Below are 21,775 nucleotides of genomic sequence, written 5' to 3'. Positions count from 1 at the left end.
CAAACCCCAGCGTGGTCACGCTTTCCATATAAGCTAAGCCCCATGAGATGGTTTAAGTCCATTTTTTTGACAAGAGGGATTTCTAAACACAGCATAACACTAATTAATGGCTATGAAAATAATAGTCTGCATATGTAAGCATCATGACAGAAGTGGTAACGTGATTACCAGTAGCTACTGTAACTCATGGAGTGAAGGCCAAAGAAAATGACAGCGCTAACCATCCAGGGACACCACTTAAGCAAACAGGAAAAGAGAAGATGATATGTGAAAGTAAAGATATATAGTATTTACGGCTTTAGAGACTGCAGAGGAAAACAGCAGTGGTTACAAGCAACAAAGATTAATTGTCAGAGAAAATGTTGGCGAGACTGTAGGTGCCACAGAGCATGCAATCATCTGTGACATCAGGCCACCTCATGTTTCAAAAAGATTAGTATTCTTCTTTTGGCTATTATAGCCAAGAAAGTTTCTCAAGAGCTGTAAATGCCAATATCCATTCATTCATTGATTATTATCAATGTTGTTTCAGATGCTTAATTTTTTTGTGTAATCCCTGATAAACTACTATTCAAAAGTTAGACAGAATGTAGAAATGAACACTGATTCAGGATACATTAATTTACTTAAAAGTTGCAGTTAAGACTAGGGGTGTGACGGTTAGTATAAAACCGTGAGGTAATTTTTTACAAACATTTTTTATCAAAAATTATTTTCATTTTTTAGATAGGATCATAAGATGCGCAATATATCGGGAGACGTGGTTTTTACCACTTAATGAAGTTTTGTAAATCGTCAGACATGATATTTACCACTTCATTAAATTTTGCTTTGTAGAAAACCTTTCTTAAAAACGAATTTCATTTTGTACAAATTTTATCTTAGTTTTAATAAATGTTTCATCAACCAATTGCATGTATTTTAATAAATAAAAAGCAAATATAGCAGACAATGATAACCGTGACATGGAAGCACCAGCGCGCCGCGTTCACTTGCACTGCGAACTAGAGCGCATCTCATCGTAAATGAAACTCAGCGTAGGCCTATGCCTCATACATTAGCATTGCATGGCTTTTTTTTTTTGAGGCTCGCATCAGCAAAGCATTGCATCGTCCATAGACCGCAAGACAATCAGCGGATGGCGGGCGGGTGCGGCTTTGAAATTTGCTCAAAAAACTTTGGCGCGGATGATGAGTTTTGTGACAGATCTCCTTAATAAACGGAGGTCTGAAATCTCTGCCCCTTTACCGATCAGATCAATTTTACATGACAGACCTCACTAATGATGACAATCGGCAATCACCATATAACAAATAACAACTGACGACTGATTTAATAACAACATTAACTCAGCAAACAGCAAAACAATGTAAAAGAATAATTTAGTCAAGCTTCAAAGCTAGCGTTGGGCTCACAAAGCATCAGCATCCTCTATATGAAACCGAGCGGCAAATAGAGACAGATAAAACAGAAGAAAAGGAATAAGCATTCAGCATACATTAGGATGAGGGTGGTGGGAGGGTGTTCATCATGGTCATTTCATGACATGATCATAAATACATAGTATTATCATGGTACCTCAACAGTACAAAATAACATGGTATTATAATACTACTTTTTAATAAGTGAGAGCACTTATTCATTAACAAATGGACCATTGAGCTTGTCGGGTGTTTGCACATACTTTACAGCTTAAGAATTTGTCTATAAACTTCTATTAACTTCATTTATCACACCAGAATAATAATACAAATAAAAATAAATACAGAAACAAGGTAAAGCACCAATATAAAATGTACTTCAGTTCCACCTCAGAAATTTGCACTCAACATACTGTAAAATTGCACAAATTAACAGAAAGCCAAGGGCTCTTATCGTCTATTCTGTCATTTCACCTAAAATGTCCTCTACTGTAGCTTTGAGAACAAATTGTAAACCAAAAGCCTATTCCCTTCATTGGGTCCAGGTGGCTTCACCGTACGCCATGTACTCAAAAGACCAACACACACACTCACAAACTCTCATCCACACAGAAGCAGATAAATGACTGCACATACTCAAAAGACACACTCGGCTTGAAATTCCAACCCCCCCAGAGGAAAACGTCCACCACAGAGGAAACTGGGTCAGGGGAAGAATGGCATGTGCTCATCACTAAGACAAAGACAAAGTAAACGATCAGACAAAGTCTGTTTTGGAAAAAAAAAAGGTATTTTGGAAAACCCAGAAAGATTATACTAAGGGCACATGATCCAGTTGTGACACTGAGAAAATCACCCAACATGAAAATTCTGTCATCATTTATTTACCCTCATATCATTCCAAACCCGAATGTCCTTCTGTAGAACAAAATGGAGATATTTAGGAGAATGTTTATGCTGCTCTCTATTATAAAACCACAAAAGCATCATAAAATATGACTAGAACATATGACTTGTGCGTTATATTTCACTTCTGATGTCATATGAAAGCTTAAAATGTTCACCAAATAACTAATTTTGCATTTAACAGAAGAAATACAACAAACCCTTTTTTACATTTCCAGGTTTCTCAGAAGCGCAAGTTATAATAGCAAGGCAAACTTCTTGTAAAGGAAACTACAATTTGGAAAATACAATTTTCTAAAAAAATATAATTTATAAATCATTTTACATTCATTTGATCTAGGAGCAAAAAATTAAATCTACAATTCAATTCAATTCTATGAGGCTTGATTATGATAGTATTTTTTTTTTATTATGGTAAGCAGAAAATAAAAATATTTAAATTTTGTCTTCACTCCTTTAACTGTATTATTAGAAACACTCACATATTGCAGCACCTTTAACTAGTTTTCAAAAAATTCAATGCTAAGGTAATATATCACAAAGAGTCTTATACATGTAGATTACATTAAAAAAAAATATAATAGAACATGTTTGCTAGATCTACAATGTTAATAGCTATGAAAATGCATCATCGCAGTCGGTGAAAATGGTTCATACAATAAATGGCACTGTGAAATGAATGAATTTGAATGATATTCTCTATTATAGAACAGTGAAACCACTGATGTCATCCAAGGATCAAGGGCAGAAAGACTATCTTCCCCTTCATTAAAATGTCTACAGCAGTCTCCAAACAGTTGTATTATCACAGCCCCTATCACAAACAAGAGCATTCCCATCATAAACATAACTCATAAACCATCTGCATCTTCAGAGGAAGGCCATTAAATGAGGCAAGGTCCAGATCCTACTGGTATTCAGCAGGGGATAAAGAGGAAATACAAGAGAAACTAAGATAAATCTGTCGGGTGGTTTAATTCAGAGGTAGCATGCCAGATTGATGTAGACAGGGATTATTGCTTAACAGTCAGTTCATCTGGAAAGAGTTGAGCCATCACACCCACAGAAGAGATCAGAGAGTGCAAGAAATAATCTTAAACTCTCTCTGTAATGATCCGCACAGCTACAATGATCCCAACGTGATCTCCTTCATCACACAGCGCTGATCTTAATCTGAGAATATTCATTAGCAAGTCTGAAGACAGATGGCTACATTTATAAACCGATCAGCTAGAAAATGTTACTCATCAAGGCACGTTTTATTTGCATTTATTCTAAACCAAAAACACCTTGGAACACCTTTTGATTACTTCAACGAAAATATCTGAAAACATAAAGAATTGGAAGAAAGCTAAATATTTTGCTGCCTGATATTACTAATAGCTCATAGCAACATGTACTTTGCCAGCATAGAGAAAACTATTACCCAGCGGCTCTTATTAAGCTGTTGAAGATGGAGTAAATGGGCTTGCCAAGTCTGCCTCTGGACTCATTGCCATAACATGCATTATGCATTTTTCCACTAACAAACATAGATACGTGATTGATGAGACTGTGTTCATTTCTTTGTTATATTTCTTTGTTTCTTTGTTCTTTTATACAATTCAATAGACTTTTCTGTCACTTTTGATGAATTTAACACATCTTTGCTAAATAAAAAAATATATATACTTAGACCACCCTTTTGAACTGTTTAAAAATGAATAAATACATACATAAATCTCAGGACATAACTAAAACAATCACTAAAAATGCCCGTTCATTTACACATGCCAATGATTCGGCAAACTGAATGTTAGCTTCAGTCGGTGTCACTCATGCAACCACATATTAGCCATGTCATAACTTAAACACGGTGCTGAATAATTTAAACATCATTTTAAAATGACTATTTCAACAATTAAAACAAAGCAGAAGTATGGGGCAAACAAGACTGAGATTTCCCTGGAGAAGGTCAAGGAAGCACTCAACATTTCAGATCTCACGCGATCTGAATACCTCTTCACTTTCTTTATGAATAGTTTTACTGGGATGCTGGAATGATAATGTTTTAGCCGGGTTCCTTCACTTGCTGTCAAGCACAATCCCCAGTCACGTTGCATGGATGCACTATGACTAACAAACATCTAAACCTTGCCAACTCATTTGGTAAAAAGGACAGTGGAGGCCGTTTTTCCATTGTTATGGAAATACATCAACAGTCACGCAGAATAATTTAGTGTTTACTAAATGAACGGTAAACACTCGCTGCACCTGCGCATGTAAAATAACCTCCACAATGGCTCTGAAGATTTGTTCCTACAAAAGAGGATCATGACATCTCACTTGCATGATTATTTTGTGATTTAAAGTGGATTAATGTCAATTCTAAAGCAGAGATTAGATCAATTAAAAAGAAAAGTCTTGTGACTTTAATTATAGTCTTACAGCGAAAATAGCTGTTAAATTTAATTCATGTTAACAGTACCAAACATCCTGTCTACTAACAAGCTTTCAGGATATCCTTCAAAGGGTGGTTGGCGGAAATAATACGGCTTTCTTAAATTTTACCAAGATATATAATAAAGTCAATGATGTTTAACACCTATCTGCCTTATTTCATATATTCCTGAACATCATCCATTAATGTCAGGTTTACTTGCCTACTAGAAGAAAATTTCATTTATTAAAAATGGACTTAAGATCAACCGTGAATTCATTTTAGACTCCATAATAGTATACAGCCATATCTTTAGGAAGAGGAATTGCAAAAGTGCTATGACACAGTATCTTACGCTCTGGGCTGGTTACAGCTAGTTGCAGGATCTAGCTTTCAGTTATCTTCATTGTTTCCTTGAGCAACCTGCTCCAGTACAGGTGACTGTCCCAAAATTTAAAAAAAAAAAAGCTGCAATGACCAATTTATGATTTCAAAGTCATAAGAATAGGTTAAAAATTCAGTCTAAGAGCTAATAAAGTGAAATGTAACAAGAATGACAAGAATTTAGGAATGGTTAGCTGATATTTCACAAATAGCTTGTAGCTGATTAACTCTGTAAATTACAAAGACACTGCAGTGCTCTGGAGCAATTGTGTTAAATCACACCAGATCTGGTGGAGGTCTGGGCTCTCTGTGTAAGACTAGAGAGGGGAACCACGGCTCTCGTGCCAACGTGTGTGACATGTGCCAAGTCCTTGAGCTGCCTGCCAGTGAAACAACTAGCCAAGTGGCTTTGTCCAAGTGTCTGAGCGCAATGAATGCTGATGGCAATCAATCGTAAGATTGGTAAAAAAAAAAAAAAAACTGTAGCAGGTGTTAATTGACAAAAGTTGTAAGTCACAGTGTTAGAGAGCAACTAAATGTAGCAATGCTACCAACTGAACTATATTATTTAGTAATACTTTTAGTTAATCTTTGTTGCAGTTATCTTTTTTTTAGCAGTTTGTAGTGTAGATTTTTGAAAATAGTATAGCCTTTTAAGTGCAAAGCGACTTTTTCTAACATGTAACAATGTAGCATTGACACTACATTGATATTTTTTACTTTTTAAAACGCACTCGAGGGTAGTTAGCATCATTATGTTAGCATTTTTCAGTGTAGCTAACTGTGTAGCTTGACCAGTAATGAAACTACTTCAAATTCTGATTAGCTTATAACTTGATGAGTTACAGACCTAATGTAGCTCCCTTAACGGTTGTCTATCAAAACCACACTTGGATTACTTGATCCTCCAGACCACAGGCTTTGTCTTCAGCCAAACACCATTTAAGATTCACTGCGTCAGCTTTGCTACATGGAAATCCTGTTTATTAAAGACAGTCTTCATATTGAATTAATTCAGTGCTGGCAGTGAATGAAGATTCTTTGTTGAGATGCAGATGGAGTGTCATGAGACAGAGAAGCAGATGGAGAGAGAGTCACAGCACAGGGAAGCTCACACACACTGAACATTAAAAGATCAGCTGCTTCGGCCTCAATGCAACACCAAAAAGCTCCAAAAATCCCAGTATCATTTACACATTTTAGTAATTTTTTTTATTTGCTAATCCTGTTTTGTACTGTATAATCCTATCAAATGTTGTTGACATGATACAAGAACAAGTGTAACACAATTACTTTGGAAAATGGCAATAAAAAAGGCCAATTTTATTCTGAGCAACATTTTATCTCTAAATTAGGAGTTTGAATCTCACAGTTACTTTCTTCTCGCAATTCTGTAAACTCAAAATTGTGAGATGTAAATTTAGAAATGTGCTTCCATAGTTAAATGCATCTAGAAAATGTGGATTTGAATTGTGAAAGGGTGAATTTCCACTTCATGTTTTATATAGCTAAAAAACTACTTTTCTATAATGCCTATAACTGTGATATCTCAGAAAATTCTGGGTCAACTCCTTGCAGTGTTTGGACATAGTCTATAAAATGGAACGAAGACCAATTTGTCTGACATAAAACCTTTTTCCTATCCCAGGAACTGGTTCTAAACATAAAAAAACCCTTTCTCCTATAGTTTTCTATCTGTAAGCAGTGTTCTCTTTTTCCCCTCATGACTTTCTCCATGGAAGTGGCTTTTTAAGGGGGGTCCATTGGTTTCTTACATTAACCTCTATCTTTAATCTTGACTTTGCACATGGGAGTTCCCTTCATCTGGATTTGAATGCGGCAGCAACTATGTTTGTGATGGGTTTGCAGAGAGATTTAGCCAGATTGCTCTTTTCCTCCACCACCCACACAGAGATAGTACAGGCAATTTTTTAAAATGACAGTTGTAATCTCTAAACATCTTTATAACAACAACAACAACAGCTGCAGCAAATTGAAAATCTACTATTACTATACTGGGTCTTTGTCATTTTGCTTGCAATTAATCAGCAATCAAACTAAGGAGTGTTAAAGGGAAAAGACAGTATATTTTAAACACATATTAACAGCTTTACAGTTTTACTTTACAGCTCCAATCCTACTCAGAAAAATACAACCTAAAAAAAAACTGGTCAGAAAAATAAAAGTACAAATTAGGGGTGACCCCGAATAGTCAATGAATCAATACTTTGATTCCAGGAGCCTGATTCGACTACCAACAGTCGAATATTCGCAGGATGTTATTGATTATGCCATTTCGAGCACTCAAATGTCTGATTTCACATAGAACTACTGGTTGTATCCCAATAAGTTAATATACAGCCTATTATGATAAAGCTGTAAGAATCTGAAAAGAAAGAAGCGTCATTGCGTGAATAAATCCAACCACCCTTTAGATTTATGTTTCACTTTCCATAATCCATGACCAACAGAGAAGCTTCTTGCCGGCAAAGATTTAAAACTTTACCAAGACTCAAACTGACACAGACAGAGACTGGATTTCTTCGATCAGGTAGGGTTAAAGTCATTTCAGAACATTTCAGCCGGTGTATATATATCGTGGATATATTATTTACCTGATATAAGATGCATTTGGTTTGAGTGAAGCACTTCATTGTAGTACTACGGTGATATCTCTTCAGCGTACAGCGCTAGCAGGTCAAACTACAATGCAGAATATTAATAACTATGACTGGGACTGTTATACACATACTATTATAATGAGAAGACCATTATACTAAAATGCTATGAATTTTTAGAGTTTAGCTGCAGTGTTTCTGTACATTGTTTCATGAAGAACGCGTCCACAAAAGGAGTTCGCATTCAGAGCCCGGCAGATATGTTCATGTGGATTCGGGCCCTTTTTGCAAAGAGCCTATAAGTCTTAATATTAACGTTATGTTGTATAAATAACGAAGCGTATTCTATATGAAATTATGAGGTGAATCCCACAGATTAAGAACTTGCTATCAAATGCGTCACTCTACTGGCCATCTTCAGCACGTGCAGCTTAAAACAGAAATGCAGAACATTAACTGCTAACGTTTTAGACTAACGTTATAATGAGAGCACTATTGTAATAAATAAATAAATAAAATTGTTAATTGTTATGGTTTTGCCGATGTTAAGTGTTACCTATCTGTTAATAAAAACATAAAACATTATTTACCCCGTTTATATCTGCAAGGTGTTCATTACACATTTTCCCTGTGTTAACATCAGTAATTATGTTAGTCGACTGTCTGACTTCATTCTTGTTAATGTATTTTGCCCCGCCCCCAAACATACGATTCGGCTATCAGTTGAATATCGGCAAGATTCGAAAATTGAAAATCCTTAGTCGGGGACACCCCTAGTACAAATGTTATCCTTCTGCAAGACTTACTGGTGATGAAACATCAGCATACATTTTACATGATGGAGAAAGACAGAAGAGAGCAGCAGTGTGGTTTCTCAAAAGGGCTGATTTAGCCTTCAGGCCTCACCAGCTGATGCTCTTCATGTCCTCAGCACAAAACAAACTTAGTTTTGCACATTCTTGTCATTAGAATTGTAGAAACACATGTAATATAGACAAAACCTAAGCTTAACAGCATCAAAATCATACATATCTTTCGTTATTAAATTTTTTTTGCATTGTTTGACTTTTAGCCTATTAGTGTTAGCTTTGAGGTTACCTATTCTATACACAAATGTACTCCACGCACTGACAGAAATACTTTTTTAAAGATATACAGTAAAGACCAAAAGTTTGGACACACCTTCTCATTCAAATAGTTTTCTTTATTTTCATGACTATGAAAATTGTAGACTTACACTGAAGGCATCAAGGGTTATTTGACCAAGAAGAAGAGTGATGGGGTGCTGCACCAGATGACCTGGCCTCCACAGTCACCGGACCTGAATCCAATCGAGATGATTTAGGGGTGAGCTGGACCGCAGACAGAAGGCAAAAGGGCCAAAAGGGCTAAGCATCTCTCGGGGAACTCCTTCAAGACTGTTGGAAGACCATTTCAGGTGACTACCTCTTGAAGCTCATCAAGAGAATGCCAAGCAGTAATCAAAGCAAAAGGAAGCTACTTTGAAGAACCTACAATATGACATATTTTCAGTTGTTTCACACTTTTTTGTTGTTATGTATATAATTCCATATATAATTCCACATGTGTTAATTCATAGTTTTGATGCCTTCAGTGTGAATCTACAATTTTCATAGTCATGAAAATAAAGAAAATTCTTTGAATGAGAAGTTGTGTCCAAACTTTTGGTCTGTACCGTACATTACTCTGATTTCTGGTCAATCAAATGCTGTACCACTGGCAACCAACTAGCAGTGACATTACGAAAGCCTAATGTCATATAATGCGGGTTGATCTAAACTGTACCACTAGTTTAACACATCTTTCAATTTGTGAGAGAATAATGCTATGAATTATAGTACATGAACTTAGCAGCACTCAGTGATTTCAGAACATTCTGCATTGCTTCCCACAGTGTTTGGATGATTTGGGTTTTTCCATCTCTAATACTGTTTTCTCAGAGGGTCACACAAACTCCAGTTTCAACACACATTTCAAGGCAGCTGCACAATGCCTTCTGCTCAGATTCTGCTGATTCGTTCTCCTGCCTCGTTCTCTTTCCTGATCCACTCTGCTGATGATAAAAATCAATGGAGCCTCTATTGTCTAGAGCAGGGAGGTAATGAAACCTAATCAGGATGACTCATCTTTGGGACAGGGACAAAGCAGCATGGGGTCCATAGCTATTGTCAGTATTTAACTCATCTGAAGCATCATCTGAGGCCTCTACATCAAATCAATTGTCAATTTGGTTACTTCTAGATAAAAAATATGTTTATACAATTATTTAACATAAAATTAACCTTTAATGAGAAGTAACTCATTTTAAACATATCTGTATCCATTTTTAATGGTGATCTTTGGCGGTCCAAAAAAAAAAAAACAATGCATAATTTGCAATAATCGGTTGAATTAACATTCAAGTAATGTGTCAAGAACTAATTTTAATAAGCAAAAGTGTAATTTTATGAACAATCCTATATGTGCTTTAAAGGCCGATGCCAAAACCAATAACTATAGATTGAGGACACAGATAACCGATATTTACTTGATTTCACTAATTCTATTCAAAAAGTTGTATATTAGATTCATCATTACATACAGACTGATATATTTCAAATGTTTATTTCTTTTAATTTTGATGATTATAACTGACAACCAAGGAAAATCCTGAATTAATATGTCAGAAAATTAGAATATTGTGAAAAGGTTCAATATTGAAGACACCTGGTGCCACTCTCTAATCAGCTAATTAATTCAAAACACCTGCAAAGCCCTTTAAATGGTCTCTCACTCTAGTTCTGTAGACTACACAATCATGAAGAAGACTACTGACTTGACAGTTGTCCAAAAGACGACCATTGACACCTTGCACAAGGAGGGCAAGACACAAAAGGTCATTGCAAAAGAGGCTGGCTGTTCACAGAGCTCTGAGTCCAAGCACATTAATAGAGAGGCGAAGGGAAGGAAAAGATGTGGTAGAAAAAAAGTGTACAAGCAATAGAGATATACGCACCCTGAAGAGGATTGTGAAACAAAACCCATTCAAAATGTGGGGGATATTCACAAAGAGTGGACTGCAGCTAGAGTCAGTGCTTCAAGAACAACTACGCACAGATGTATGGTAGACATGGGTTTCAGCTGTCGCATTCCTTGTATCAAGCCACTCTTGAACAACACACAGCGTCAGAAGTGTCTCACCTGGACTAAAGACAACTACTGACTTGACAGTTGTCCAAAAGACGACCATTGACACCTTGCACAAGGAGGGCAAGACACAAAAGGTCATTGCAAAAAAGGCTGGCTGTTCACAGAGCTCCGAGTCCAAGAGGTTTGTTAATCTAAGAGGATTATATATATATATATTTTTATTATTATTATTATTATTATTAAAAACTACCATTTAATTTAAATTCTGCAATTTATGGGAAATGTTTATTAATAATCATTTCTCTTTTAATTAAATGTATTTATTTATTTAGTTTCATAACTAAACACTCATGGTGTGCTGTAATACTACGATTTATCATGATGATAAAATTTATCTCCATACTGAAACCTCAGACAGTGATTCATCTTTTGAATCATTAAAATGTTGGTGTCTGGGACGCCACAAACCTGAGATTGTATTGTGTAAGGTGATTTTTTAAGAGCTTAAAAATGTCATAATAAAATAATGCTCAAATGGCTGTTGAGATAATGTTGTTAAATGAAAGAGGCTTAGACCAGGAAACAGTTGCCTATTTGAGCAAAATGCCAAGTATTATCAAATCCCTTTTCAGTAAAACATACACTATCATCTATTTTATTGCTATGCCTTGAGAGCAGCTCATACTCATTCTTTAGCTGCTAATGCTAATGCAGCCAGTCAGCTCTGAGCGGATCAGCACCGTATCTGCTATCCATGAGACAGTCCAGCCCACGGTGAGCAGCACAGCTCATTCAGATGAGTCATCTCACATGTAGGCCCTAACACACACGCCTGTACAGCCATGCAGTAAATTCCTATGCGATTCTTTAGACATCTGAAACATATATGATTAAATGACATGGTTAGAAATAAGTTTCCTATCCATATGGAAATAAATACACAGAAATTCAGGTTTAATGAACACAAACAGACAAGCATCAAGGGTCCTTTCTCTCTAATGCGTCATACATGTGTCTTGATGACAGATGCTCTTTCCTGTTATATCATAGTCAAGGTCCATCCAGAAGGTATTTAATCTGTACTTCCTGCAATTGAACTAATGCTTTCAATCATCAGCCCACAAAGAGCACAGTGGCAGGACAATAAATTGCTTTTTCACTCTAAGGCAAGACTACTGTTTGCATAACAGGGTAATGTAGGGTCATATACGAAAGTACACACATTCAAGTAACCTTCAGTCAAACCAAGAAACCATTTCACATAATGACAGGATCATAACTAAAGTTCACATTCACATACAGGGACATCATGCACCATTTTTTCCCAAGGTTACACTGGTGAGATCTGACTGTTGTAGTGCCCTAGGCAAGATGAAACCAAACCAAATGGAGGAAGTTGTTTGCAGTTTGAATGAACAAGACACTTGATTTCACATACTCATTTTGGCTGTTCGGATGGGAAACAGGAAAAGGCCTGCCTAAATAAGCCTGGACAAATAGTTAATTAGTAAGTAAATAAAATAAGAAAACGAAAATCTCAACTCTTTTGAAACCACTTTTTTCAACCCATCTACTAAAATGCATTAGACATAAAGCAATCTTGTATTTTCAGTAGTTTTAAGTATTTCAAGAAGTGGCACAGCCTTTTCATCCAACTCCTATAACCAGGATTTTAAATGAACATCGGCCAACCCACCTAACACAGATGAAAATCCACCTTGGCGGGTAACAACTATCAACTAGCCAATCTGACGGGTTATGATTCATAAATGATGTCCTCCAACCAGGAGCTTCCAACAGTAATAAAACACTGACTTTTGTAAGGAAACAATTCACTTTAAGAACTGACAGCATGTTCACTGAACTTTAACGTGTTTATCGTTTAACATTCATTTTAGAGTGCACTTTATTTGGAAATTACAATGACATGCTGATTTATAGGAATAGTAAGTGAAAAGTTTTTGTTTCGGTTTTATTTCAATGTAAAAATTTAGTAGCTAAACTGTATGGTGGGTGAAAAAGTTTATTCAAACCCTGCCTGTAACCTTTGCAAAGAGCAAACCAATAAAAAGAAAGGAAGGATAATTTACTCTAATACTGTAAACAGGAAATGATTTGTGAAGTACTCTGTACTGAGTGTCTCCCCATCAATTCCCACATTTATCACAGTACTTTGATGAATGAAACTGATCTAAAATGAGTAAATAATTATGAAAATGTTTATATATGACTGAGTAAATGAATACTGAAAATATTTTGTTTATAAGAAGGCTGCATTAATTTGATCAAAAACAACAGCAAGGCTTTATATATTGTTACAAATTATATACTATTTGATCTATTTTACAAATTATATTCTATTTTATCTAATTATTATTACCGGTTTTATTATTATTTTGTCAAATAAAAACTGTCTATTCATAAAGACACCTGAAAAAAAAATCATGGTTTCCAAAAAAATATTAAACAGCACAACTATTCTAAGCATTATTAAAAATAATAAATGCTGAGCACCAAATCAGCACATTAGAATAATTTCTGAATCATGTGACGGATCATGTGACACTGGAATATACGTTGCTGGAAGTTCAGCATTACCATTACAGTAATAAATTAAATTTTAAAATATAATAAAAAAAATATTTAATTACAAAACAGTTATTCAAAATTGTAATAACATTTCACAATATTACCGTTTTATTTATTTATTTATTTTATTAAATAAATGCAACCTTGGCTAGCGTAAGAGTCTTCTTTCAAGATTACATTAAAGAAATCTTACAGACCCCCAAATTTACAATATAATATAAACGGTGCTTTATATTGAAATGGTCAAACTGGCTGGAACACTGACCCCACACGTCAACTATCAAATCATTTTCCTGAAATTCTTTAGAGTACCAAGTAAATGGCATGGTAAATGTATAGAGTATATGGTGGTAATCATTCAGTCCCATGGTCAATATAACCAGCCTGTCAGCCCTTCCATTAATGTGACTGTCAGTCCCTTTGTATTTAGTCATCTACTCCTCATACTCCTTCAATAATAACATATCAACCTCTAATAACATATTAAGCACCATTCCATTCTCCTGGTTTACCCCATGTTGCTTTTAGGGGCGAATGAGGAAACAGTGATGTATTAATCCAGGGTCATATTTGGCAAACAGCTCTAATCTGGGGCCTCTGGATCTGTACAGACGTAAACACCCACACATACACTCTGCGAACACAGGCATATAATGTGGCAACTGTTAAAATGGAGTAAATAACATTGTTTGCTGTTCTCCTAAACAAAAATGTCACTTCCTGAAGAATAATGTCACCTGGGCCAGATTGCTGATAATTATCTGGCTTCAACCACTTTTACCTAATACAGACATACATTAAACTGTATAGGCTCATACTATATAAGCTAATGTACGCATTCAGTTCAACAACACATCAAAATTCAACTATCCACACTACAAAATCTATAGTCCAGGGCTGAAACCATTAAATTAACTGAATTATTTATGATGTTTTGTCTGGCTAATCAAAACAATGCACCTCTGCTAGCTTTATGTACAATATCAAACCATTATCCAAATATCAGAATCTGTAACTGTATTACTACTGCATGCTCATAGTGTCAATCAAATCTGTATTCCATTCACATGAACGCATAGTTTAGAAACTCATATACTTATTCATGCAATGAGCTTCTTTCCTCATTTTGCAAAGTTCATCTTAGTTCTTTGACCAATCTATTGTTGCCATTGAACAAAGGCCCTCATTCTTCAAAGCATGGATTGTTTCTGTAGTAGGGGGCGGGGAGAGTGTTATCACAGTGTACTGAAAGCCCAGTGGCTCTTTTGATGTGCAGACAGGCACAGTCACTGGGTTCAAAAATAAAAATCATACTAAGTGCCCATGTCTAATGATATCAAAGTTATTTTCAGTTTTGATTGTCCGTCTTAATAAATCTACTTATTGTTGGGCGATTTCAGTACAAGGCAACAATTATACATTTTAATGTTTGATATTTATGATAAATCCTGAAGCAACACCATTTAAGAACTACATTTTCATTGAATCCACACTTCTTTCATGACAACTTTTCCATGTGTGGAGCCCTGTCAATGCTTCATGTGTTTTATTACTGTCCGATAACTCTGGGATGCTCCTGACATCATGAGACAGTGAAAAAAATCTTCTTCCTCTTCAGGCAGATGCCAAGCCACTGTTTGCTTTAGCCTGCTGGAAAATACTGCTCCAGCTCAACTCCAGTTACTGCCAAAACAACCAGAGCTGGCCTCTGTCTCGCCACAGTACAGTAAGAGCCCTTTCACGTGCTGTCTGTGTCCACTTCCTCTTCTGCTATCATCTGTAGGAATTCATTCTTTGTCACTAGTGCTCTCTCCTTGAGCCTCAGAGTGGATTACATTACATTATATTATATTATATTACATATGTAGAATTTGCAAACCTTATTCAATTTGTTTGAAAGTTTTTCAAACCAAAAATGAGGTACAATATTTGTAAGTGGCCTCAGATTCCCTGGAATTTCCCACTGAATTAGACACGCCCACTATTTACAAACTCCGCCCCCATAACGATTAAAAGGCGGAAAGCAGCTCAGAGTCTTCTGATTTAACAGACACATCACAGTCCTCTTTTATTCTGTACTTTTTAAAATTGGCCAAGCTTCATATTCACTCGTCAGAGTTGTAAATTAAAACTTTATATAACATATTTTAGATTTGTTGGCTGACGAGTTTGCTTTATATTACAGAAACAAAATAATGAGTGGTTACTTTAAGAACGACTGTGTGTACATTTATGTTATTACTCACACAATTTCCTAAGCCTCCTACACAAAGTAACAAATACGCACTCAAGCTAGTCTTTACTCAATTTAATATATTCATTAAAAGTAGAGCAAGAGGACATAATGGAATTAATCTTTTACGACTCCCACATGGCACACAGATAAAACTCCCCAGTTAATACTTTAACAGACTACAGGAAGCTATTTCACCATTTCACTTCTGCACTGTCTCACTTTCCTACAAACTGGAATATCTACAATTCTGCAACCTTTTAAACCAATATATTTTGGTGTTATAACTTAAAAAATCTAAATAGCATTATGATAAATTATCTTACATAGGCTACAAATAACAGCAATCATACTGCTTTAGAAGTAGCAAAAAAAAATTGAACAATATTATTATAGGCTTTCTTCAAGTAGTATGATATTTTACTCTTAAAAACCTATTTATTTACCATTCTACATGGCTAATTTTATCATCTAAATTCTGTGAAAATCCCTGACGTGCTGTTGGGTGGAGCCAAACCTCTGCTGTACAGGAAATACTATCAATACCACTAACACTATTTAAAGCAGTCTATATGGCAACCCTTCTATTTAAAAGCTCAGTCTAATCCCACCCATACATTGCCAGGGTCACTAATGTCACAATGACACAGACTAATTGTTTTGTTCCCTTCAATAAATAGATGTTGATTATTAAGTAACATTGCAAAAAATGGACAAAAGCATTTAATGGTCAAAAACGTGGTGCCCTAATGTGCACGGGGGAATTTAAAGTGCACCAGATGCCACTGAGCTAGTTTAAAAACAACACCAGCATCTTGAATATATGATAAAACAAAAGTAATAATTATGTTAACTTAAACGTCTTACAATATTTTTCACGTCATGTCAAGTCATGACATAAGAAACAGCAATATTATATTGTCAGATTGCTTTTGTTATATACTCTAGTATCTAAAATGATCTTTTTTATGAGTTCCATATATCTGACATTTATGTTTAATGATCCTTGAGAAGGTTTGGGATGTCTAGGGCAGAGATGAGACGATGGGAACAGGATGAGAGGAAAAACGTAGAATCTATATGAGGATCCAAAAAAGAGGGTCAATAATTCACTGTAATGTAACAAGTCACACAATTAATGAACTTAATGAAAGAAAGAGAAACAACCAATTTTAAGTGCACCATAAACAAATAGCTGATAAATACCTGAACCATGACTCAAAATGAGTCTGGGAAAGCCTTTTTACTCTTCTTCTACACACACACAAAAAGGTATCTTAGCAGCCCTACATGCACCTATAATATTTTCCACAGTTCAACAAGGTGGACATTTGACATTCAACTTAGCTTAGACAAAAATAGCTTGGGAGTTGAAGCTAACTCTAACCCTAACCCTAAGCATGAAAGCATGATTTTGAAAACACCAGGTGGATTACCTTCCTATTTTACACCTTCAGGTAATCCACGCACTGCTAAGCCTGTACTATCCACACTAAGAGATTCACCGCTATGCCAAATCTATTTGAGGCTACAGTGACAGTCACTATCACTTTTGCTACTGCGTTACCTAACACCTAAAGCCTGAGACCTTGATTGACTCGAGTTTTTATACTGATCAGATGATAACTTTCATCTCCTAACCCTAAATCCATTCCTCACAGGAACCATTCTGCAGTTTTATAGTTTCATTAAGACATAATATGTTAAAGGGGTCATATGATGCAATTAACATTTTCCTTTCTCTTTAGAGCGTTGCAAACTCTTGGTACATAAAGAAGATCTGTAAAGTTGCAAAGACTAAAGTCTCAAACCCAAAGAGATATTCTTTATAAAAGTTAAGACTTATCCAAACCCTCGTTTAAACATGCCCCCACGTGTCTACATTATGATGTGGGAGATTTGCATAACACCGCCCAAATGTTCATTCAAAGAAAGAAGGCATAGCTTTTATTCTCACTGTAGTATTGTTGTTGCTGCCAACACCATGTTGTTGAGACGCTGTGTTTCATTGTAAAAGCGAAACTACTTTGTTTGGCCGTCCAAAAGAGGACCATATCCGCTTCGTCATGCCTAGAGCTGATCCATGCTAGTCGCTGAGCAAATGCATCAGCTTCGTGCTGTGGATCACCGGATTGGTTGTCAGGGACCGTGGACGAAGCGGAGTCCAGCCCGGGCCTCCTTCATCGAATCTGCCGGCCACACCGTTCTCAAGGCCGCTATGTGTGATGCTGTGTGACACATTTTATGCAGGACTGTTTCCTGAGCCTGCAGACTAGCCTACAGGTCTGTGATCAAAGGCTGTTTTATAAAGTGGGGCAGTTATAACTTGGCAAGGACAGTCTGGTGTTTCTGACTCTAAGTACTGTAAGTACATTTTTTTTTATTACATTTGCCACTGAAGATTCAAACTCGAGTTTTAAGCAGTGTAGAGTAGCGCTTGTTGTTTGTCGTTTCTACGATAACAAATGCAGACATGGTTTTATGTTTTGCGGCACAATATGCGACGCAACACAACGCATAAAAACATAGTATAAGTCATTATAATCAGTAATTATGTCCCCACAAATGACTTGTTTGTAATGGGTTTTATTGTTTTTTCTGGTCGTGCCAGGTGATGACATCACAGCATGGTAATGTGTGTAACATTTCCGTTACACGCTTAAGGAATTCAGCCAATCACAATGCACTGGATAGCTGGCCAATCAGCGTATACCTCACTTTTCAGAATGATGAGCTTTGAAAAAATCTACGCATTTCAGAAAGACGGGGCATAGAGGAGCAACAATAACATACATTATGTGGAATTTTTTTTAAATCTTAAACCGCATAAACACATTGCATTACACCAAATACAAAACATAACGTTTTTTCTTTAGCAACGTCATATGACCCCTTTGAGCGATTTCTCAATATTAGTAATTTAACTGTCCTTATAGGAACATATGGTAACAAAATGCAGGTAAAATCTGCATAATAGGTTTTGCCATAATATATTGTGCATTAAAAATATTATATATACAAATATATATTACACCTACACAACCTACACTTAATGTTATACATAATGAGTGAATGAGGAAGTAGCAAATGGTTTGTTCTGACATTTCTCCACATGCCTCAATAAATTGCATAACACATGTTGTAATCCAAATAAAAGGGGTGGATGACACACACACAATCTGATGTCACAAAGAATATGTGCCATTTTACTCTAGTCAGGGTAAACTGTACAAACTATTAATTCTCAGATTCCCTTAATGATCACTATTCTTCTGATTTCAACCATTAGATTTGATCCAGCATTAACATCAGAAACGACACGATCCAGTCATGCAAAAGGACAGACAACAGTGTTTGGGAACAGGCGACATGATACTGGGTTTATCTGATCTAATGTTATAAATAAATGATATGTTCTTACATAAAAATCTCCATTCCATTTCTCCCTCCAAAACACAGCTGACAGTGGCGTTCACATGCACACACTGAATTACACACATGAACACCTCCCTTTAAAGAAATGGCCTTGACCAGACACGTTTAAAAACAAGTGCCGCGTTACAGTATGATGTATACGTGAGTATGTGTGTGAACTCTACATACAAAGAGAATTCAGAGGCGGCCAGCTGGGCACATAAGCCGTAACTGCAAAATCCAAGTAATCCCTTACAAAGACAAGCCATCTAAAGGGGGGTGAGGCAAAAGCACAAAAAAAAAAAAAAAACACGATATATGCCTGTACAATAGAGTACAAATACATATATGATAGTGTGTTTACAATACATATGAGATGTGTGTGCATGTGATTATGTGTGTCTATATTTGAGATATCCAGCACCTTCAGTTCTATACTGAGTTACCAGAATGTCAAGCCACTCAAAATAGGCGGACAGCTTATGGCATTTAAAGCCAGTGCACACCGGGCCGTACATGCAACAAGGGGCAATAAGATAAAAATAGACCAAGCTCTCACCTTCCATCATGATTGCAGATTTGCATTCCTCTATCTCCAAGGAGCCTGAAACGGGAGGAGGGCAGAAGAGAAGCCCCTGGTTACCAGATGGAGAGATGTAAAAAAATAAATACAGAGCACACTTCAAGCCGTGGCTTTAAAGTCCCCGTGTCCCTGGTACGACAGGCCGGTGGATGTTTAAGGTCTCCGTGTTTAGGCCATGGATGCTGCTGCTAGCCACTGCGGCTGTGGTCTACACGATTACCAAAGGATGCTCAAAAGAGGGCAGGAAAAAAAGCAGAGTGGATCGAGACAGAGAGAGAAGAAGGGAGGGAGAGAGAGGGAGGGAGAGAGAAAGGGAGGGAGGAAAGCTTGGTGAGGTCATCGTTCAGCTCAGCCAATCCCGCGGGCACTGCTGCATGTCACATGGGGAGCAGTTCAACGCTTCTGTCAGCGTCCTCACTGGGAATTCAGATACACGAACCCACACACACACACAAGCACAGAACTTACCTTGTTATGGTGCAGCGTGCCGCTCCTGCCAGAACAGAAAAGAACTGGATTAATGAGGCATTGGGTGCTTAATACAAGAAACTGTCCATAAGAACATGACCGAGATAGAGATTCTTCACGTTTACATTTGTTGATGTGACGCTGAGGCTCAGCTGGCAGCCCGTGCCTGCCTATTTTCCTGTTCCTCTCTGTGGCAAATCAATCAATGTGACATTACATCCGACAGAAACAGTAGCTGCCCCGTGAAGGGAGGAGCCAGCACTAAATACACTGACTTGTGACAGAGGAGGAGGGGAAGAGAGAGAGAGAGGCTCTGTGTTTGTGTGAGGGTTGGTGATTCATTTAATATGAGGAGGTGGGTCTCTCTCTTTAGATTAACGTACTAATGAAAAGACAAAAAAAAAAAAAAAAAAAGGTTGGATGGAATGAAAAAATTCAGATGTTCTTAATACTTAATACATATTTAAAGTCCCCAAATGAAAATGCATTTATTATACTATATATAAATATACTATATATAAATATACTATATGTATGTAAAATTATATCGATTATTTCCATCAAACATAATATAGGGTAATTTATTCTTGTGCTGGAAAAGCTTCAGCTTTAGAAATCTTTGTAATATGCTGACTTTGGTGCATAACATTTCACAACATTATAATCAGTTTCAAAATAGACAGACACTGTGTGAAGAACTGAAAATGCAAACGAGATTATAAAATGTATTTATAATCGCATATGGATGTTTAAACTGAGTGTGTGTAAGGACTAAAAAACACAAAAATGTGTGTATTCTGTGTTGCTGTTCTCCAACATGACACACTCTTTTTCTTCTCACAGTTTAGAGATGCTGTTTCATTCTCAAGCCTCTGTTCACCTAAGTCATGCTCTGGTCCATGTGAGCATCTCTTTCTCTTGTCACTATCTGTGTCTAGCGCCCTCTGTCTGTAGTCTTCCCCATGTCTGAACACATTGCAGGCCATAAATGTCTAGCCATTTATTTTAAACATTTATAAAAGTTGAGTATAGAGGGCCATAGTGACCCAATCCTTGATGGGGATACCACCCCAGTTTTCAGTTAAGAGTCAGTTTTAAATTACATTTGGCATCCCCTCAATCTTGAAAATGTGGTCAACTCCTCACAGTTTGCATTACCACAACACACACACCCAAACTCCCACCACCCTATTACAGCAGATGCTGTCTGTGAATACACCCCTCCCCCACTCCACCTCTATAGCCCTTCTACACCTCCCAGTGGACTCGATCGTATCCTTCAAGCGTGCAGGTGCATGTGTTTGTGTCAGTGTGTTTACACATGTTGCTACAAAAAGCATTAAGGTCTAGTCCCAATGTAAATAAGCACAAACTGTCATTTTTTTTTTTTTTTTACTCACTTTGACAAGGTTTTATTCAGCTTGTCACTATTATTAATATATTGCCAAGGAAAATGGACTTTGGCTGCTCTCATAACGGGGCAGCAGGAGAAAGAGTTACATAGAGAAGCACAGTATTTCTAAGCAGAAAGAAACCTATTTGAATGGATATTGTTGCAGTGTGCAATATTATAACATCTAGATAGATTTA

General features: G+C 36.5%; 1 protein-coding gene across 16 annotated transcripts in view; it reads right to left on the bottom strand.

Moving 5' to 3' along the window:
- sgip1a (SH3GL interacting endocytic adaptor 1a) overlaps positions 1–21,775 on the bottom strand; it is a 72,342-nt gene that overhangs the window by 35,426 nt on the left and 15,141 nt on the right. For 3 of the 16 annotated variants that reach the window (XM_052559387.1, XM_052559388.1, XM_052559385.1), the window contains exon 1: positions 19,694–20,014. In XM_052559387.1, the coding sequence (XP_052415347.1) occupies positions 19,694–19,703 (10 nt within the window). In that variant the 5' untranslated portion in view covers positions 19,704–20,014. Of the gene's footprint in view, positions 1–19,693; positions 20,016–20,185; positions 20,211–20,310; positions 20,407–21,775 lie in introns of those variants that run through there. The other 13 variants (XM_052559383.1, XM_052559391.1, XM_052559392.1 and 10 more) reach the window with 11 other exon arrangements.

Source organism: Carassius gibelio, chromosome B6 (assembly GCF_023724105.1).
Source record: "Carassius gibelio isolate Cgi1373 ecotype wild population from Czech Republic chromosome B6, carGib1.2-hapl.c, whole genome shotgun sequence".
NCBI classification, from domain to species: Eukaryota; Metazoa; Chordata; class Actinopteri; order Cypriniformes; family Cyprinidae; genus Carassius; species Carassius gibelio.
The sequence above is the reverse complement of the archived record's forward strand: the minus strand, read 5'-3'. Positions and strand labels throughout refer to the sequence as shown.